General features: G+C 28.9%; 4 protein-coding genes across 9 annotated transcripts; 3 read left to right on the top strand and 1 right to left on the bottom strand.

The window, feature by feature from the left end:
- Window positions 1–123: 123 nt before the first annotated feature.
- Window positions 124–2,921, top strand: LOC126842828 (NADH dehydrogenase [ubiquinone] 1 alpha subcomplex subunit 10, mitochondrial). The gene is made up of 5 exons (XM_050580005.1): window positions 124–528; window positions 801–1,350; window positions 1,424–1,588; window positions 1,643–1,753; window positions 2,685–2,921. Exons 1-5 carry the CDS (start codon window positions 288–290, stop codon window positions 2,791–2,793), a joined length of 1,176 nt encoding a protein of 391 aa, XP_050435962.1. The 5' UTR covers window positions 124–287; the 3' UTR covers window positions 2,794–2,921.
- Window positions 2,922–3,802: 881 nt separating this feature from the next.
- LOC126842823 (proteasomal ATPase-associated factor 1-like) lies at window positions 3,803–9,161 on the top strand. 4 transcript variants are annotated; one of them, XM_050579999.1, is made up of 9 exons: window positions 3,803–4,060; window positions 4,173–4,239; window positions 5,636–5,717; window positions 5,795–5,835; window positions 5,938–6,128; window positions 6,192–6,284; window positions 6,614–6,819; window positions 6,883–7,019; window positions 7,114–9,161. In XM_050579999.1, the coding sequence occupies exons 3-9, from the start codon at window positions 5,668–5,670 to the stop codon at window positions 7,557–7,559; spliced, it is 1,164 nt and encodes a 387-aa protein (XP_050435956.1). In that variant the 5' UTR covers window positions 3,803–4,060; window positions 4,173–4,239; window positions 5,636–5,667; the 3' UTR covers window positions 7,560–9,161. The 4 variants fall into 4 exon arrangements, with proteins under 4 accessions (XP_050435956.1, XP_050435957.1, XP_050435955.1 ...); XM_050580000.1 differs by having other exon boundaries at window positions 4,173–4,226; XM_050579998.1 differs by lacking the exon at window positions 4,173–4,239 and having other exon boundaries at window positions 3,808–4,060.
- LOC126842820 (regulator of gene activity-like) lies at window positions 7,759–14,216 on the bottom strand. Of its 3 annotated transcripts, none has more exons than XM_050579996.1 (7): window positions 13,758–14,216; window positions 9,755–10,008; window positions 9,428–9,693; window positions 8,957–9,268; window positions 8,612–8,873; window positions 8,439–8,546; window positions 7,759–8,367 (listed from the first exon to the last, which is right to left on the bottom strand). In XM_050579996.1, the coding sequence occupies exons 2-7, from the start codon at window positions 9,925–9,927 to the stop codon at window positions 8,142–8,144; spliced, it is 1,347 nt and encodes a 448-aa protein (XP_050435953.1). In that variant the 5' UTR covers window positions 9,928–10,008; window positions 13,758–14,216; the 3' UTR covers window positions 7,759–8,141. The 3 variants fall into 3 exon arrangements, with proteins under 3 accessions (XP_050435953.1, XP_050435952.1, XP_050435951.1); XM_050579995.1 differs by having other exon boundaries at window positions 7,760–8,367; window positions 9,386–9,693; window positions 9,755–10,005; window positions 13,758–14,215; XM_050579994.1 differs by having other exon boundaries at window positions 7,760–8,367; window positions 9,386–9,693; window positions 13,758–14,215.
- Window positions 14,217–14,487: 271 nt separating this feature from the next.
- Window positions 14,488–17,020, top strand: LOC126842827 (V-type proton ATPase subunit E). Its single transcript, XM_050580004.1, has 4 exons — window positions 14,488–14,679; window positions 14,774–14,949; window positions 15,520–15,688; window positions 16,439–17,020. Exons 1-4 carry the CDS (start codon window positions 14,647–14,649, stop codon window positions 16,739–16,741), a joined length of 681 nt encoding a protein of 226 aa, XP_050435961.1. The 5' UTR covers window positions 14,488–14,646; the 3' UTR covers window positions 16,742–17,020.
- The last annotated feature ends 435 nt before the right edge of the window (window positions 17,021–17,455 follow it).

The following is a 17,455-nucleotide window of genomic DNA, read 5'->3' on the forward strand; positions in this document are numbered from 1 at the left end:
ATCTTCCCTGTGTTAATTTTTACTAGTGTCTGGGGCAAGGTAGTGTAAGGTATATAAAATAAAATGCTGGTAACTGTTTTCGGTATCAATGTAGGCAGTAATTTGATAAAAAATCATATGATATGACGACCGTCAATACTCACCTCAGTACTTATTTTACTTATTTGCTACGATACAATTTATAATAACTGATAACACGATAGCAATTTTCATATTTTTACTTTTTTTCAGAATTTTGTGTGAAATATTTGTATTTACTATTTAATTCTAGAACTAGACTTACAACAATGATGGTACTTACTAGTTTTAACAGAATACTCGGGCAAACGATGTGTGTGCAATTGCCTAAACGTTATATAACTAGCAAGGCTTTACGAGCTTCATTAGGGTTATCGGACCAAAAAAAACCAGCACCATTTCCTTATAAAGAGAAAAACTATACTTTCTTGAGAAGTCTATTTGATAAAACGACCCAACGTTTTGATGACAACACTAAGCTTATTTTGCTTGAAGGACCAGTTGGTATTGGTGAGTATTATCTTCATGAGTAATAGCAAAAGAAAATCTACAAATAACTAAAAAACACATATTAACATTATATCTAAAACTTAAAATTTATAAAATGTGTTACATATATACTCATTGAATTTGATAACACCTAAGTGCTAAGAATATCTAATATTTATTATAATAGCATTAAAATAATTTTGTTTAAACAATAATTTTTGTATTGTTATATATCGCCTCATACTAGATTGTCATTAAAACATTTTTAATAAAAAATATTGTTTTAATTTTAGGTAAGACAGCAGTTGGAAAACAATTAGCTGATGAATTAGGAATGCACTTTATGCCAGACGTTACTATGGATTCTTACTATATCAATGATTATGGATATGACATGCGAAAATTAGACCCACAATTGCCAGTTAATTGTCGAAGCTTTGATGAAAAAAATTTTCTTGAAACTCCTGATCACTTTAATGCAGCCGCATTTCAAATAATAAAATTTAAGCTACGTTATGCTTACTACATTGATGCACTTGCTCACCTGTTAAATACAGGTGATGGTGTTATTATTGAACGTAGTCCATTCAGTGATTTTGTATTTATGGAAGCTATGTACAAATGCAAGTATGTTAGCAGAACAGCATATGATATTTATTATACATTACATCGACATGCTTTGCCGGACTTGTTAAATCCACATTTGGTTGTTTATTTGGATGTACCTGTACCAAAACTATTAGAAAAAGCCAAAGAAAAAAAAGTTAACTCAAAGGCAATGAATACAACATATTTAGAATGTATGGATGATAAATTAAAATCTAAATTTTTACGTGAGATAAGGTAATAAAATAATACTATAACTTTTCAAATTAATGGAAAGTCAACTAATTTAATCAATGACAATATTGTTTAGTCTAAAATCTGAAGTATTAGTTTATGATTGGTCTGAAGGAGGCAATGCCGAAGTTATTGTAGAAGATATAGAGCGTCTTGATTTTGATAATTATGCAGCTGATAGTCCAAAAATTCAAGACTGGTGTTACTCTAGAGAACAGTACTGGGCTGATGTCAGAATGAAGTAAATTATATTTAATTCTCATAAGACAAATATAGTTATTAATTATTTTTTTAGATATACGAATGATAAAGATGTGTTGATGGCTAATTTCGATGTTCCAATAGTTGATGCTCCAGAACTTAACATACCTGGTGAAGAAATAGAAGTTCTTACAGTAAGCTATATACAATTAAATAAAAAGATAAACTTAATGTTTTATTGTCCCTTATAGACTTCTATTCTTCTTTAATTTTTTCTTCTAGTGGTACTTCCTAAGCTCAATTTTCACTTTTAACTTTTATTACTATTCTTTCTATAGTCAAAAAGTTTATACAAACAAACATATTGTAATTATTAATTTTTAAAAAACCAATTTTTTTTATTTAAAGAAATTAATAATTGTGAAAATTTATACTTTTTAATCTTCAAAACAAGGATTTTAACAAAACGTATGAACATACTGTTTTGTTTAAGTGAGTGAAAAGTGGTCAAACTAGATTTTATCTCTGAAAAAATTGACAAAATTTTAAATGTAATTTGACAATACTGCTATCTAACCGTTCAAAATTTAATTTATAATGAATATAATAAAAAAGTAATTATGGTGTATTGAATCATATGTTTTTTAACCCTTTGTTGAGCGGGTGGTCTACAGTTGTAAACCAGTCACATTTAGTCACGCTGTGACTCAAGTAAGTAATGTTGGCCAGTCAAACTTTATTTAGGCATGACCTAAAATCCCGCAACTAACAGAGGGTTAACTGAGCACCGTTTGGCCTCTTTGTATTAGTCAAATAACTAAGTATAAAGTTGTACGCTCTAATAATATTAAAATTTTTAAAACACAATATCTGATAGCTTTATTTAGTCAACATTATAGTAATCTTACAGAAAGGTTATTTGAATTGAAATAATAATTTCCATATTTAATTGACAATAATAGTCATTTAAATAATTATTTTTAATTGGCTATAAAGTTGAGTAATTGCCAACCCTTAGTGGCAGCTACACTATTTTATTTATTCCTGATGCAGCATTTTTTAAAAATGACTGACTTTTGTCTACACTTATTTTATCATTATTTAAAAACAAATACTGTACTTATTTAATGTTTTTCCCAGGCTCCAGGAAATACTCATGAAGAAGGTTATGATCCAAAGTATCACAAATTATCAGAAATTTTATTCAAGACTAAGGATACTAAAAAGTGGGATCCTGTATCATAGTGTATAAATGTCTTATGTAAATGTATTAATATTGTTTAATTAATTAATGAACAACACAAATTAGTTAAATATGAAAAAAAAAAAATTGTACATTTTGAAATTTAAATAAACATATTATTATGAATTCATTCGCTAGTATTAACTTCAGATTATTGTAAATCGAAGAAGAATTTAATAGGACATTGTTACTTTTGTAAATTAGATGAGTCAAAGTAATATTAACCTCAAAATAGCAATAGTGAAAAATACCAGAAAATTTGTTTAAAATAGTTTTTGTAAACATACTTTGTACGACTTACATTCTTTATTTCTTTAACTTTTACAATACTTTTTCAATGAGAAATATAAGGGGTTAAGAGTAATCTATATATAAAAAAAAATTGCATTTTAATCGAGCCAGTAGTTTTGCAAATAAAAACTGCATCATTTCCCTCCTTGCCTCAGGCGTCTCGGTAGTGAAATTTAGATGAAGTACGTTTGAGACCTTGAATTGATGTATAGAATGACACTTCAATGGTTTGTCTCGGGTCTTGCTCTACGATATGTTACATCTCGTACGTCATGAAATAATGCTAAAAGTGAAAGTTTTCATCTATAAAATCAAATTTAAAGACATATTCACATTACACTAAAATTCAGAATGAAATATTAAAGTTAATTAAAAAAAAAATTCTATGGTGAGTCAGTTCATGAGATCTCCCTCTTTTATTATAACTAATTAAAAAAAAAAAAACATTTGTTAGCTGAGAATGTATCGGTTTTTAATGTATCTAATTGTTTGAAGATAGCAGCAAATTTTGATTCAAGAGTATCACGTTTGATTTCTCTAGCCTTATTATAGTAGTCGACTTCACCACATGCCACTTGAAAATATGCCTCATAAAATGGGATTTTTTACGAGAACTTTTTTAGAAGAGGAAGTTCTACCAAACAAATTTAATAGTAAATTATGAAAACATTAATTTGTTAACCTAATTTTTGAAGCTAAAAAATAAAAAAATAACAATAATTGTAGAATCTTATTGTGAAAATATTTTTTGTCATGGTTACAGCCATTTTAAATTTCCCCGCGCAACGGCTGTACAATTAACAGTGATAAGTATCTTGTTATCTTCAGTCGTAAGTTTATTAGTTATAATGTTATCATTTTATGACATGACGAAAATCACAACATTTGGCTAATTCAAATTTCAAAATAAAACAACCACAGGGCACAGACTATAATTAATATTTGCATACACATAGTTTGTGTAATCCCGACTGCCAAGTACGATTTTAAATTTTTATAGTTATTATAAATTATTAAAAGCAAAACAATAGTAAAACTTTAATTTTAAAAATATTACGATTAATGTTATATTAGCGTTTAAATATTATAGGTACTGTGGCGATGTGCTTTTTTTTTTAGTGCTAAATTTATAGTATTTTTTTTAGTAAGTCTTTCAAGTATGTACAATATGGGTTTATATGTTTTTAGTTTAACGTTATCCGTTAATTAAAATTATTGTTCTGTTGTATTTACATAGGTAAAATACAGTTACTTGATATGCTTTAGTTTTTTATAATTTACAGCTGTGAATTATTATAAGTGCCTAGTTTAAAGTTGTGTTGTGTTATGTATGTTTATTAATATATTAAAAACGACACTTATTATATTTAGTAAATTATGTTTTTTCAATTTTTCGATCGAATTTTTGTAATTTTTTTTTCTTTAGAGACTTGAATATTATAACAAGTATTTTATCCAAGTGATAGATGATGCAGTGTAATGTTAATATACCTAAAATTACAATATGTAACTTTCAATTCAGCTAAAAAAAAATTATTATTATTATTGGATTAAGTATAATATTGTATAACTATAATTATTAAACTTTATTTAAATATTACATATAAATAGTTAAGTAGAGTAAGAATGTACATTTTAAAAAAAAATTACAGAATTACCATGTTTGAAAATTTGTTATGTATATTTTTATCGTAGAAGTTTTAGCTATATTGTTATTTACAATTAAAACTATGAAACTCGGACGTTTAATAGTTTACACAATGTTATAGGAAATTATGTTTAGGATTTATTACTATACATAAGATGAGCACTTTGACATATCTACACTATGTTATTGATATCATGTAGAATGAAGGCTTAACAACTTTTATTGTGGTTTTCAAATATCAATAATTCTAGTTACTTAATGAATAACAAGAGTTAAAAAACTAAATTAATCTTCCTTTGAACTTATTAATTTGTTTTTGTTTCATAACAATTCCTCTATGTAGTTTAATAGCTTATTAAAAAAAAAACCTCATAGAAAATATATTTTATTTAATTTAAATTTTAAACCAGTGGGGTTGGTGAACATAATTTGAAATTTACACATTTTTTGTAAAATGTTCCCAGCTTGTTGAAAAATAGTAGAAATTTATTAATGTTGAGACAACACGAAACAACCATTTTTTTAGAATATGAAATCCATGGGAATGCCTTTCTAAAAAATTCAATATTTTTTCAGAAAGCTGAGATTTTTTTACACGAAAAACGAAATTAAGATTGTTTGGTGGCCGAAAATACTATTAAAAAAATACTATTAACACTGATTCCATCTAAATCAATTTTTGCATTAAACCAAATGTGAATTATAGAATTTCGAAAATAAAGTATATTTAAAGTTGACATTCAATAGCAAGACATTTATGAAATATGTATGATTAATATAAGTTACTAATATTTATATTATAGTTTTTTATTAAGGCTTAACTTGTTCATAATATGTATTGTAATTCAAATAAGGTTATTAAAATGTTGTTTTAATACATACTCTATGTATTTTTTTCTTTTTAGGAATCAATTGTTTAACATTAAAAAGGACCAACATGGATCAGTATTTCGTATTCATACAGCATGACTGGGAAGAAAGTGTTCGGTATTATAATTTAAGTTTTACCATAATATATTTTTCCAACCATGTATTGAAACAATACCTACTTATTTTTACTTTAGATCAGTTGGTGGAAAAGCTTGGATATCTATTAAACCAAAAGGTACAGTTTACAAGTATAATAGTTTCTATGTACATTTTTATAGTTCAAATTAGTATCATATAAGAAATGTAACACCCTTATCTATTTCATATATTATTTTAGATATGGCAAGTATATATGGTCACATAGAATGTTCATCTTTTAAGCTAAATGGGATGCCTGTTCTTCAAGGATCCAATAGTTTTGAAGTAGAATCTGTTACTGCTCTTGCTATTCAAGTAAAACATCCGTCTTGTGGTCTCGTTACTCTTCTATCGCCTTATAGAGTTTTTAACAGAATACACAAAAAAAGTGTGAGTGTACTATACAATAAAATTATATGTAATAGTAACAAAATTAAAATTGGCTCTTTTTAGGTGACGTCATTAGATGTTGTCAATGGCCAATGTGTGTCTGCGTCAGATAGTATTTTGAAAGTTTGGAGTAGTTTAGACCTAGAGGAAAAAGAAGTAATATAATTCAATCAAAAATCTTATTGTTTAAAGCATAATAGTTGATAAAATTATAAAAGTCTTTTTCTTTATTATCTTATACCATATGAATAGGGTTGGTCAGCCAATATTGCTTTCTCTACAAACCTCTCTATTCTTCACTATTTTTGTATTCACTTTGTGTCTTTATTTATGGTAGCCACCCACGAGTTTCCTTGTATTACCTTTAATTTATTCTACTTAAATCTCAAACTTGTTTTACTACTTTCTACTTCACTTTTCTCCCATATTTCAAGTTATAACTTCTGTTAGTTATGTAATACGTATTTTTGATTTGTTTTATCAAGATAAAAATGACCGGTCATTATGGTGACATTTACTGTTGTCGCTGGTTTCCAAGTGTAGAGGTTGTTCTAAGTTGTGGAGCCGACCTCAGAATTAAAATTTGGAGTGCACATACTGGTGAATGTGCCATGACTCTCCAAGGGCACACCAGTACTGTAACAGATTTAGCTATTGTGGAAAGGGGACGAAATATAATTTCTGTGTCAAAGTAAGTGTTCAATTAAATATTTATGTACCATTTATTGTTATTGGCTTAAACTATTTTTGACAGGGATGGGACTGCAAAGTTGTGGCATGTAGCTAGTGGAAAAGTGTTAGATAATCTCATTAAACTTGATACATCAATAAATTGTTGTTCATTAAACAAACTAAAACACAGAAATCTAGGCGAACGCAAAATACCAACTAGTAAGAATAATTTTTTTTTTTGTTAATAATTCTTAATAATTTCTGTGCGATTGTTTTAGATAATTTCTTGACTGATAATGTTTTATCATTTCAGCCGAAACAGAAGTTGGGACAGATGACAAAGTATTGTTTATAGGTTGCGAAAATGGAATATTATCAATGATTGGAATATATTCACGTGAAATTATAGTTAGTTCCAAGTTAGACGTTGCAGTTAATGCTTGTCTTATAAATGACGACAGTCGTTTGTTTGCTGGGTGTAATGATGGTCGTGTACTCTTGCTAGATGACAACTTGGTCACTTTATACACAGTAAATGATACCACTTCTCCTGTCAAATGTATGTGCATATTTAAAGATCGAATTGTATCTGGACATGCTGATGGATCTTGTGTAGCGCGATCAAATAGTGGAAAAAAAACTTATTTCACTGGCACTAATTCCGATTCAATTTATGATGTGAATACAGATGGTCGGTTTTTATACACTGCCTGTAGGGATGGTATTATTAGAAAATATTTACCTGAACTTTTTACCTAATTAATATAAACAATTTCTTATAATGATTGAGATCAATTATATAGTTGTATGCAATGTTTACTCCTTATATGCGTAAAAACAATGAAGTTTTATTTAATTATGTAGATAAGGAAGAAGAGATTTTTTAAATAATAAATATTAAAAAATATATTGTTTCAAAATTTATTTATCAACTTAAAAACAAATAACATTATCTTAATAAATGAAGAATGATTTTTTTTTCTTTTCTTATTTTGTCTTTACAAAATTGTACGTAAGTTTCTTTTATAAAATGACTATAAATAACTCTGTTTATTTATAATAAATGTTAAATTATTACGGTGTGAGTATTCCGCCTTAGAAACAATAGGGAATCTATTCGATTACATATAAATACTTGTATGTTTCTTAGGAGTGATTGGGGTTTAAAGGGTGGGTGAGGGTATTGTTCTGAAGGGATTTTATATAAAAGGGAAATGGGAAAGTTTAAGGAGGGGTTTAGGAGTTGACGATGGCTGCGCCGAGTACGACCGTCGCGGGCTGGTGTACATCAGGGTCGGTCGCTGTTGGCAGTGCATCTACGCCCCGACGGTGCTCGTTATGTCAGAGCGGATTGGGTGTAGTCAGTGGCACATTAGGCACAGTCGGTCGACCCTCCAGCTTGCTGTACTCTAACAGAAACTCCTTGGGAACTTTGCGCCATGTGAGTGCGTCAAATACATAGTACGTGCCCCGTTCGTATGTACTGGTTTTTTCAATTAAACTTAATCCAGGTGCTTGAGTGATCCATACTCGTTCTTCCATGTGGTAACGCCAGTCTCGAGAATATCTAAGGTAATAATTTATATTACATAATGTAAAGCTTATTAAATAAAAATGTTTTAGTAATCAGGTAATTACAATTCATTAGCTGCGGCTAATTGTATAGCATCACCAAAATTTGTGTAAAATAAGTAGAATAACAAATCTTCTTTATACCTCGACAACTTAATTTGGGCTAACTTATCCCTGAAATAAAAACCCAATATTGATATCATTACTTTAATTATGTTATATTTTAATTTAATACTAACCTTATTCCATGGTTAATAATATATTCAGGTGGTCCATGGAACTCGACATCCTGAGGTCGACATGGAGAATCTGCCCAAGGTCCAGCAAATGTTGGGTAAATATTTTCTGGTGAGTTCAAGTTCAGTCCAAGTGCTGTTAGATCTTGTCCAAGAGCCAATGATACCAGATTGGGATCAGATTCAGCAGCTCTAATAAATGTTAATAAACCAACAATACCAAATTGATCTCTTACCATACTACCTGGTATGTTAGTCACTTTACCTAAATAACAAAGAAATGTTTACACGACATTGTAATAGGGATTTATAATTACTCTTTAGTTATATATAAGTATGACCACAAACCATCAGGTGAAGTTTGCACCCCTTTCTTGGTAGCTGAATCTCCATTTTCTTGGGAATTGTTGTCCATTTGGCTGTTCAAGTTGTTCAGTCTCTGATCTGATAGATGGTCGGTGGATGATTGCATACCATTCTGATCCAATAAATTGGTCGTTGAGCCAGTAGTTATTGTAGAGGACTGTTGATTGGGATCTGTGGTCGAAGAAGATGAGGTGGTTGTTACGCTGAGAGGTTGCGTACCTGGTAACGCCGGAAAATCTTTACTACTCATAGTAAATTCACTAGTTTCAGACGTCGGTGCTTTAACCATACCCACTACATTAAGAAAATAACACAATTTAAAACAAAACGTTTCAATAATATCAGGTAGGATATCCCTGAATATAATTTTACCATTATAAATACCACACAAACTTAATGATTTTAACTCACTACTGAACAGCTGATCAAATGATTTGAATGGTGAATGTTTACCATAAGGTTTTCCTGCAGGCATTGAGTTGGAATGTAGGACACCATCGCCTTGTCCACTGCTAGATATTCGCCCAGTGGTGAGAGAAGGGAATTCAGATGGGTCCAGTATTGCGGGTGCCGAATTACCATTATCAACATGATTACTACCAAATGCCGAATGAAAACCGTGCTGAGATGACAGATTATAACCAGACGTGGATCGGCTGTTGTTAGAACTTGACCCACCATAATTATTCATTGCATTATTCGCCAGTGATGTAGAACTCCTACAATTGATAGAAAACTTGACCAAAGATATTTTAAAAGTTTTCTAAATGGAGAACAGACCATTCTTGCATAAGCGATGCAATGCCAGGCATATGTCCTCGCCTATCTGCTCCTGGATTGGTGGCGAATCCACCTCTTTGAAAGATACCCCTCGACAAGTTATTAGCCTGTGGCGACTGCATATTAATTGACGCCCGATTAGGCGACAGTTGTTGGTGTTGTGGTGTAAACATTTGCTCGCTGCCGCGGTAGCCACTGTTGCGCCTGTCGTTAACTTTCTAATGTGCCTAAGCACACGTTTTTTATTCAGCCTGCTAAATAAATAATTTTTTAATAAATATTTGTACACTGTGTACCGAATACAATTGTAATATATAGAAAATGATTAATAATTTATTTTATATTGATGTAATCAAATTTCCTTCACTTATGGTAAATTAAAGGTATTAATTAGTTATGTCAGAACCTTAGAACTAACATCATAGCTACCTCTACAGATAGTTATGAGTTATATGCTGGTATAATAAACATGACTTTAGTATCCAACAACGATACAATAGCATAAATTCCCATTTTATTAGATGGATTTAAATATTACCTCTCGGTTTCCTAAAACTATACATATATAATGTATCATATAAAACTGTCAAGTGGTTAAAAATAAAATAAAATTGCATTTTTAACAGAAATATCTAGACTAAAACATAGGCATCATCACCATTTAATTGCGACGGTGTGAATTCTAGGATATAGTTTATATTTTTCCTATACATTTATACTTCTCGACATTAAGGCTTCTTTAATTAAAAACCACAGTTTTCAAAAATGTTTAATTGTGGTCACAGTATTATGTTAAAATGTCTAAATAATTTGTACATTTGTAATATAACACACATGACAATGTCATTTCCTTGTTTATAACACGTATCCAATTATTGTTTATTTAACATGCAAAAAACTTGTAAAAACATACTCAATACACAAATATTGCTCAATAAACAACATATTTTATCAATGACAAATTATTTTGAATAAGTAAAAATAATCGTGTGCAGGATATTCAAAGTGGTTTAAACTTTCAATGTATGTATTTATTTTAAGAATTGTATGACTATTAAAAGTAGTTTCTAAAATGATAATTAATTTTTTAAATCCAACTAGTTGTAATACCATAAGCACATTTGTATAAATATTTACATTTTTACATCAATTTTTCTTTTTATTATCTGCAATAAATTTACAGAGCAAATTTATGCCTACAGTCAAGTGCACATACAAGATAACATCATTTTTTAATATAAATTTGAGCAATGTAAAATGTTATTAAACAAATTTAGAAATTTAATAATTATCAAGTCAATTCTACAAAGTATACAAAATATAACTGATAAAATATCAAAATTATAACAATTTTGCATACATCTGAAATCTACTAAATATAATGCCTAAACATTACTTGACTTTTTTATACGTTGACTATCACCATTTTAAACTACCGTTATAAGTATCATTAAAATTAAGAGTTATCGCATAGGTTGGTAGTCAACGTGTTAAAAATTGTAGGCCAGCTCAGAAATTTTATATTTTTTTAAGTCTAGTAGGTGCAGAGAATTTTACAGAGAAAAAAAATTATTACTTTGTACTTGGGAATTCTTCTGATTGGTTTAAAGTTGTTTATAGTTAAAAGTAGTAGTTAATTTGTTATTGTAACATTCTATAAATATTTATAAGCCACAACAAATTACAAGATAAACTACAGAAATTTTTTATCTAGAAATTGTAAATTTTTTTCTAATTTTGATATTTACATCATTATTCTAGAACCATACAAATTTAAGTAATGTTTACACAAATTTTATATTGGGATAGACCTACTGTGTCTCATTGTAATATCTTAGATTAATTATACATAGATAGTCCAAAGCCAAATGAAGCATAGCAACTGCTAGTACTGTAACAGAATGAATACAAAGAATGTAAGGTTAAGATCATTGACCTAACAACTAATAGATGGCCAATAGAGAGGATATGGAAATGAACATCCAGAAGGAGATTTGGAGTTAAAGTAAAAATTTTATATGGAATTTTCAACCATTAAATTTTTTTTTTTTTTTAATAGCCTTTATTAATAAAAATATATTTGGCTCAACAATTAGATAGTAATAATAAGTAAAATGTAACCATTAAAATTACATTAGGTTGTTTTTTCTTGCACGGAAATCCTTTTTTTGCCAGCCACTCTCCCATCATAGTATGTTGGATTGCTATGGCATAGAGGAAGTGCCATCAACAAGTTAACAGGTAAATGGTTGAGATAAGACTGTATCTAAAATAGGATTGCCAAAAAAAGTGCTCAGCATAGAACATCTACGCATGACTTATTTATAGTGTTATCCTATTATTTCCATTAAAATAAAAAATCAATAACAAAAGATGCCTTCAAATAATAAAAAAAAATTAATAGATAATCTGTTGCATAATATTAGTATGTAAACGTCAGAAAATGCAGCCAATTTAAAATTTTCAGAAATGAGCACTTAATTAAAAGGTATAACCTTGTTGGGCCTCTCTTTGAAGTCATAGAGTATGCTACTCTTACAATCTGTTGTTTTAGATAAATAATAAAAATTACTAAATGCTTACACAGCTTAACCTTAAACTTTTACCTATAATATTAAGATGAGAGTACTTAAATATTATTTTAGTAGTTTGTATATTTAACTAAACTACTATACCTAACTTTAATAAACAGGTTTCATAATCGAATATTTTGGAGTCTTCAAGTCAAATAAATATATATATATATATATTTTTTTCATTGCTCTAACACTTGTCACTCCTAGCTAAAGTTAATTTTTTAAATTTTAATTCCCTAGTTTGTATCTCAAAGAGAACAAAGACACAGCCTTTCTGGAAAAGGTTAAAAATATTTGTTTTTTGACAGAATACTTTTAAGTATAAACAACTAAGTATTAACTAAAAATATTAAATTTTTCAAAAAAAAAATTTGAAAGTAAATATATGAGTTTAATTTTAATCTATGTAAAATTTATATATTTTAGGTACTGATAAAATGTGTTCATCGTGAAATAATATAAGTAGTTCATATTTCTTGGATACTAACTACTAACAGAATAAAAAAGTAACAATACAAATACAAAGAGCTGCCAAGACAGCTCAAAAGCATCATTTGTAAAAACTATCACAACTAAAACTCAAAACTATAATGTAGATGTTAGAAATTGAATAGTTTTCTTTTATTAACAAATTAAAATTTAAGGTACCTACCAATGTACATATTACATACAAGAGCAAACAATTAATAAGTGAATCTATAAAACTAATCAGACAAATGTTTAGGTAAGATACCAAAAAAGCCGTTGATACTAGACTGCGGCATAGTACCATAACATTAGCTATCAATTGTCTATTTTAGTACATCATTTCTACGTATTAATATTAAGTAATTATCATTTTGAAAAGAGATAACATATAATATGTTTAAGCGGTATCTATAAATAGAGATAAGAGAAAAAAACATTATGTATTTTCATCCAACACCTAAAGATCAATAATACACTATAGGTATAATTGAAAACAAAAATTACAATTGTATGAATATACTAGTTACAGTAATAAAAGATTAGTCAAGACATAATGAAAAATAGCCTGTATTATGAAAGCAAACAAACTCTACTAAATCTTTAATGATGAACAATAAAAAAAATCATTATTCAACAGTTGTCTACAATCTACAGGCTCGTTGCATATTATATTATATAATATAATTGTTCAAAAAACAATTAAAAAAAATTAAGACTTTATCCCCGGTTACAGTCGAAGAGTTCTCATGCGAACGACTAACAATCGGTAATAATAAACATATACAAGTACTAGGTATTACTTTCACCGATTGATTGGATTCCCATTGAAATTTTTCGTATTAATTTGCGAAAAGTAAAAAAATTGATCTCATGCACCAAAGCACGACATTATTACGTAGGACGAGCTACATATAACTTATTTTCAATTAGAATCAAATGTTGATCTCGATACCACTTACCTTTGGGACCCTTTGCGGTGGTGGTGGTGAGGTGGTGCGATGATCGACGACTGCTCAACGTTCACCGGCGACCAACATGTTGATCGTTGTATGAGGGTAGCACTAAAATATTATTATTATTATTGCAGTACGGCGGTAACCGTATGGCAACGATGGGAACGATTAAATGCGACCACGGCGATCGGTGCGTTGTGTTATTGTTGTTCGTGGACGATACTATTTACGTGCCCCAAGTCAAATCAGAAGTGATCGCGACAAACGCGACGACGACGGAAAATCGTGTTGATGAACGGCGTTTGTTCCTCGGGGCAAAAATAATTAACGGTTGAAAAAAAATAATAATTGCGCCTTTTTTTTCTTCCTGTTTCACACTAATATTATTGTCGAGCGCACACACGGTGTTGTGCGTACGAATTATAGAAGCAACTCGGGACTTTTGCGAATCTGCGAGAAAATAAAACAAACTCAATAACATTGGGCAAACAAAGCGCTGCTGATAGCAATGGAAGAAAAAACACGTTAACAGGTTTTTTGCAAAAAACGTCCCGAAAAATTATTGTTGTCCACTTTTTGATTGCAATTCATACAGACAAAATCATTTTTCCATAAAAATATTTTTTTAGCCAAAGCTTTTTGGAGAATTTGCAATTTTTCCACCGACCTCGCTGATAACGTACTGATAACGGACCAACATCTTCTTCTACGGTTAAACCCATCCAACTTTTACACAACATTTTACATTTAACCATTGGGCGTTGGTTGTTCTACTAAATAGTCTCTTCTTAATACCGTCGGTTACGCTTCAGGTGGAGATTTAACAATTTGTTGTTGAAATTTTATTTTATTTTACATTTTATAACTTGTATTTTGTAACAAATACTAATTAAAAATGGCTCTCAGTGATGCTGATGTTCAAAAACAAGTAAGTTAAATGTCTGTGCTTACACTTTGTATACTGGTTGGCTGTTTGCCCGATACCAGTCTATGGATCAACTAATTTGTATTATTTTACTTAGATCAAACACATGATGGCTTTCATCGAACAAGAAGCCAATGAAAAGGCTGAAGAAATCGATGCTAAAGCCGAGGAGGAGTTCAACATTGAAAAAGGCCGATTGGTTCAACATCAGCGTCTTAAGATCATGGAATACTTCGAACGCAAAGAAAAACAAGTTGAATTACAAAAAAAAATGTAAGATATATGATAACTATAATTCATTATTGTCCTAATGGTTTTGTATTTCTTAACAAGTAGAAAAAAAATATTTATTTTTATCTAAACTGACTAAATTCATTTGGCCAAAAATACTATACCTACTTCATAATTAGCTTTTAATTTTAAAATTTTTTATTATACCTGTACTCTAATACATGTAATAATAATTTAATTATATAAAATTATTTTTCAAAATTCTTCATTTAAATAAAATTAATTAGTTACCTTTCATCATTCAACATTTGACCATGTTTATACAATGTATAAGATTTTCAGATTTATTCCCAAAAATAGTATTTTTACTTAATACACACTGCAAAATAAATTGCATGCCACTTCAGGTCAAACTTATGCTTGATTGAAAGTACAAATGTTAGAAATTAAAATCTAATAAAAAAAAGTTATCAAGGTCAAATTTGGGCGGATCAATTTTTTTTTTACTTCAAAACTCATTATTTTGAAAAGTATAATGTCTATTAATTATCATTTCATAATGATATGCTTTAAAACATTTTATACCTAATTAATTTGTTTTGCCATTTACAGCCAGTCTTCTAATATGTTGAATCAAGCACGTTTGAAAACTTTAAAAGTTCGAGAAGATCACGTTAGAGAAGTATTAGATGATGCAAGAAAGCGTTTAGTGGAAGTGACTAATGATTCTCAATTGTATAGAGATGTGCTTAAAAAGCTTATTTTGCAAGCTATTTTACAGGTTGGATACTCTTATATCATGTAAATTTTAAGCTAATTAAAACTAATTGATTTACAATAATATCCATGTAAATAATGTATGTAGCATTAAAACATATTTTTTATATGCTGGCTTGACATTCGGTCACAGGTGCTCCTTTTTCTGTAATTGTCAGATAGAAAGAAGCCTCCTCTCCTGTAAAGAGAAGTGACAACCGGTCTCTGATAAAAAATTCCTCAAGAAATCATCTAATGTCTGTGTTGGGCCTTCAAGGCTTGTTAAACTACATTATGATGATGATTAAAATACTCATTTTTGTCGTAATTCTTTTAACTGTATCAATTAAATGTCATTGATTTGATTAAAGATCATCAATTAATATTACTGGAATAAAAATTATTTAATCTTACAGCCATGATAACTCCAAATGTAACAAAAGATTTTTCTTTAATAACTTACAATAAAAATATAGCTATAGATTGAAAATATTAGAAATAAGCAATGCTTGTTTATTGGTTTGATGCTCAATTTCGTTATAATATTAAAATGTAAATCAAAATATCCTTATTTAGTTCAGCTTGTACATCATGTCCATTGTATTAGTTTGAGATGAACAGTATGGTTATGCAGTATGGTAATCACCAAATTGTGATATTACCTATTTATTTGTTCATGGAAATAGCAAATATTTTAGCTTAGGTGGTTCATTATCAACCTATATTAATTATATTAGTAATTAATTATTTTTCACTTTAAATTTGTTTTCTTTAGTTGCTTGAAAAGAATGTAACATTGCGTATTCGTGAAGCTGACGTCAATGTAATTGAAGACTTATTGGATGAAGTGGCAGCCAACTACAAAGCAGCATCTCAAAAAGATGTTATTTTAAATCTGGATACAGAAAATTATTTGCCAGCAATTACATGTGGTGGTATTGAGCTTTTGGCTCAAAAAAATAAAATAAAAATTTGTAATACTTTGGAATCCCGATTGGAGTTGATTGCTCAGCAGTTGGTTCCAGCTGTTAGAACCGCATTGTTTGGTCGTAACCCAAATCGTAAATTCGCAGAATAAACATAACATTTCCAGACAATAAATTTTCGAAAAAAAAACCGTTTAAATATTACAGTTTTTCGCATTCCATATTCATAATTATTCATTAAAATAGATTATAACTACCCCATAAGCATTATGTAGACCTCCCTTCTATATCCATTTATTTATTCAATTACCTAGTTTTATGTTTTAAATTGAGTTTATTTCTAATTTTTCTTTGTTGTAGAATAGTGTTATACAGTTGTAAATTGTTGTTTTTAATCATTAATATACACATTTTATTGGTATTGTTACGTACATCATTTTTAATTGTATTTTATTATTAAATTTCTCGTATTATGCCTTTAATATCTTCTTGTAATCTTGATGGTGTATAAGACTAGAATTACAAAATGGGTTATAAAAGATAAAAATGAACTGTCAGAATCGAAGATTAACTGATTAAAAGGTTCTAGGCAAAATATTTTTTTAAATAAAATTTGAGACAATTATACGAGTCCTTAAGTCAGAGGTGTTATAATTATAACAAAATAAAGTGATCACTGTGATAATAGTTATACTTTTTATAAATAATTGTTTATAAAATTAAAACTGTAACTTTTTCTATGCGATAGTAGAACACTGCACATTGATGAGTTTTATGTCCGTCACGATACCTACATATAGCCAATCTATGGGCATATATATTTTTTTAAATGTATGTTGAATGCGATTATAAAGATTTGATTAACA

The sequence above is a fragment of the Adelges cooleyi genome, unplaced genomic scaffold (genome assembly GCF_023614345.1).
Source record: "Adelges cooleyi isolate 19-005CV unplaced genomic scaffold, UGA_ACOO_1.1 ACOO_flye_CR_arks_rails_tigmint_CR_PRNA_574, whole genome shotgun sequence".
NCBI classification, from domain to species: domain Eukaryota; kingdom Metazoa; phylum Arthropoda; class Insecta; order Hemiptera; family Adelgidae; genus Adelges; species Adelges cooleyi.

What these genes read in the sequence shown, in the direction of transcription:
- LOC126842827 (XM_050580004.1), top strand. Translation starts at nt 14,647, where the DNA reads ATGGCTCTCAGTGATGCTGATGTTCAAAAACAA. An exon ending in ATGCTGATGTTCAAAAACAA is followed by an intron (nt 14,680 to 14,773) that starts GTAAGTTAAATG and finishes TATTTTACTTAG; the next exon opens with ATCAAACACATGATGGCTTT. An exon ending in TTTTGCAAGCTATTTTACAG is followed by an intron (nt 15,689 to 16,438) that starts GTTGGATACTCT and finishes TGTTTTCTTTAG; the next exon opens with TTGCTTGAAAAGAATGTAAC.
- LOC126842823 (XM_050579999.1), top strand. Translation starts at nt 5,668, where the DNA reads ATGGATCAGTATTTCGTATTCATACAGCATGACTGGGAAGAAAGTGTT. An exon ending in TAGACCTAGAGGAAAAAGAA is followed by an intron (nt 6,285 to 6,613) that starts GTAATATAATTC and finishes TGTTTTATCAAG; the next exon opens with ATAAAAATGACCGGTCATTA. An exon ending in AATATAATTTCTGTGTCAAA is followed by an intron (nt 6,820 to 6,882) that starts GTAAGTGTTCAA and finishes TATTTTTGACAG; the next exon opens with GGATGGGACTGCAAAGTTGT.
- LOC126842828 (XM_050580005.1), top strand. Translation starts at nt 288, where the DNA reads ATGATGGTACTTACTAGTTTTAACAGAATACTCGGGCAAACGATGTGT. An exon ending in TGGGCTGATGTCAGAATGAA is followed by an intron (nt 1,589 to 1,642) that starts GTAAATTATATT and finishes TTATTTTTTTAG; the next exon opens with ATATACGAATGATAAAGATG. An exon ending in GTTCTTACAGTAAGCTATAT is followed by an intron (nt 1,754 to 2,684) that starts ACAATTAAATAA and finishes TTAATGTTTTTC; the next exon opens with CCAGGCTCCAGGAAATACTC.
- LOC126842820 (XM_050579995.1), bottom strand. Translation starts at nt 9,927, where the DNA reads ATGTTTACACCACAACACCAACAACTGTCGCCTAATCGGGCGTCAATT. An exon ending in ATTTGATCAGCTGTTCAGTA is followed by an intron (nt 9,269 to 9,385) that starts GTGAGTTAAAAT and finishes TTCTTAATGTAG; the next exon opens with TGGGTATGGTTAAAGCACCG. An exon ending in ATTATTAACCATGGAATAAG is followed by an intron (nt 8,547 to 8,611) that starts GTTAGTATTAAA and finishes TTTTTATTTCAG; the next exon opens with GGATAAGTTAGCCCAAATTA.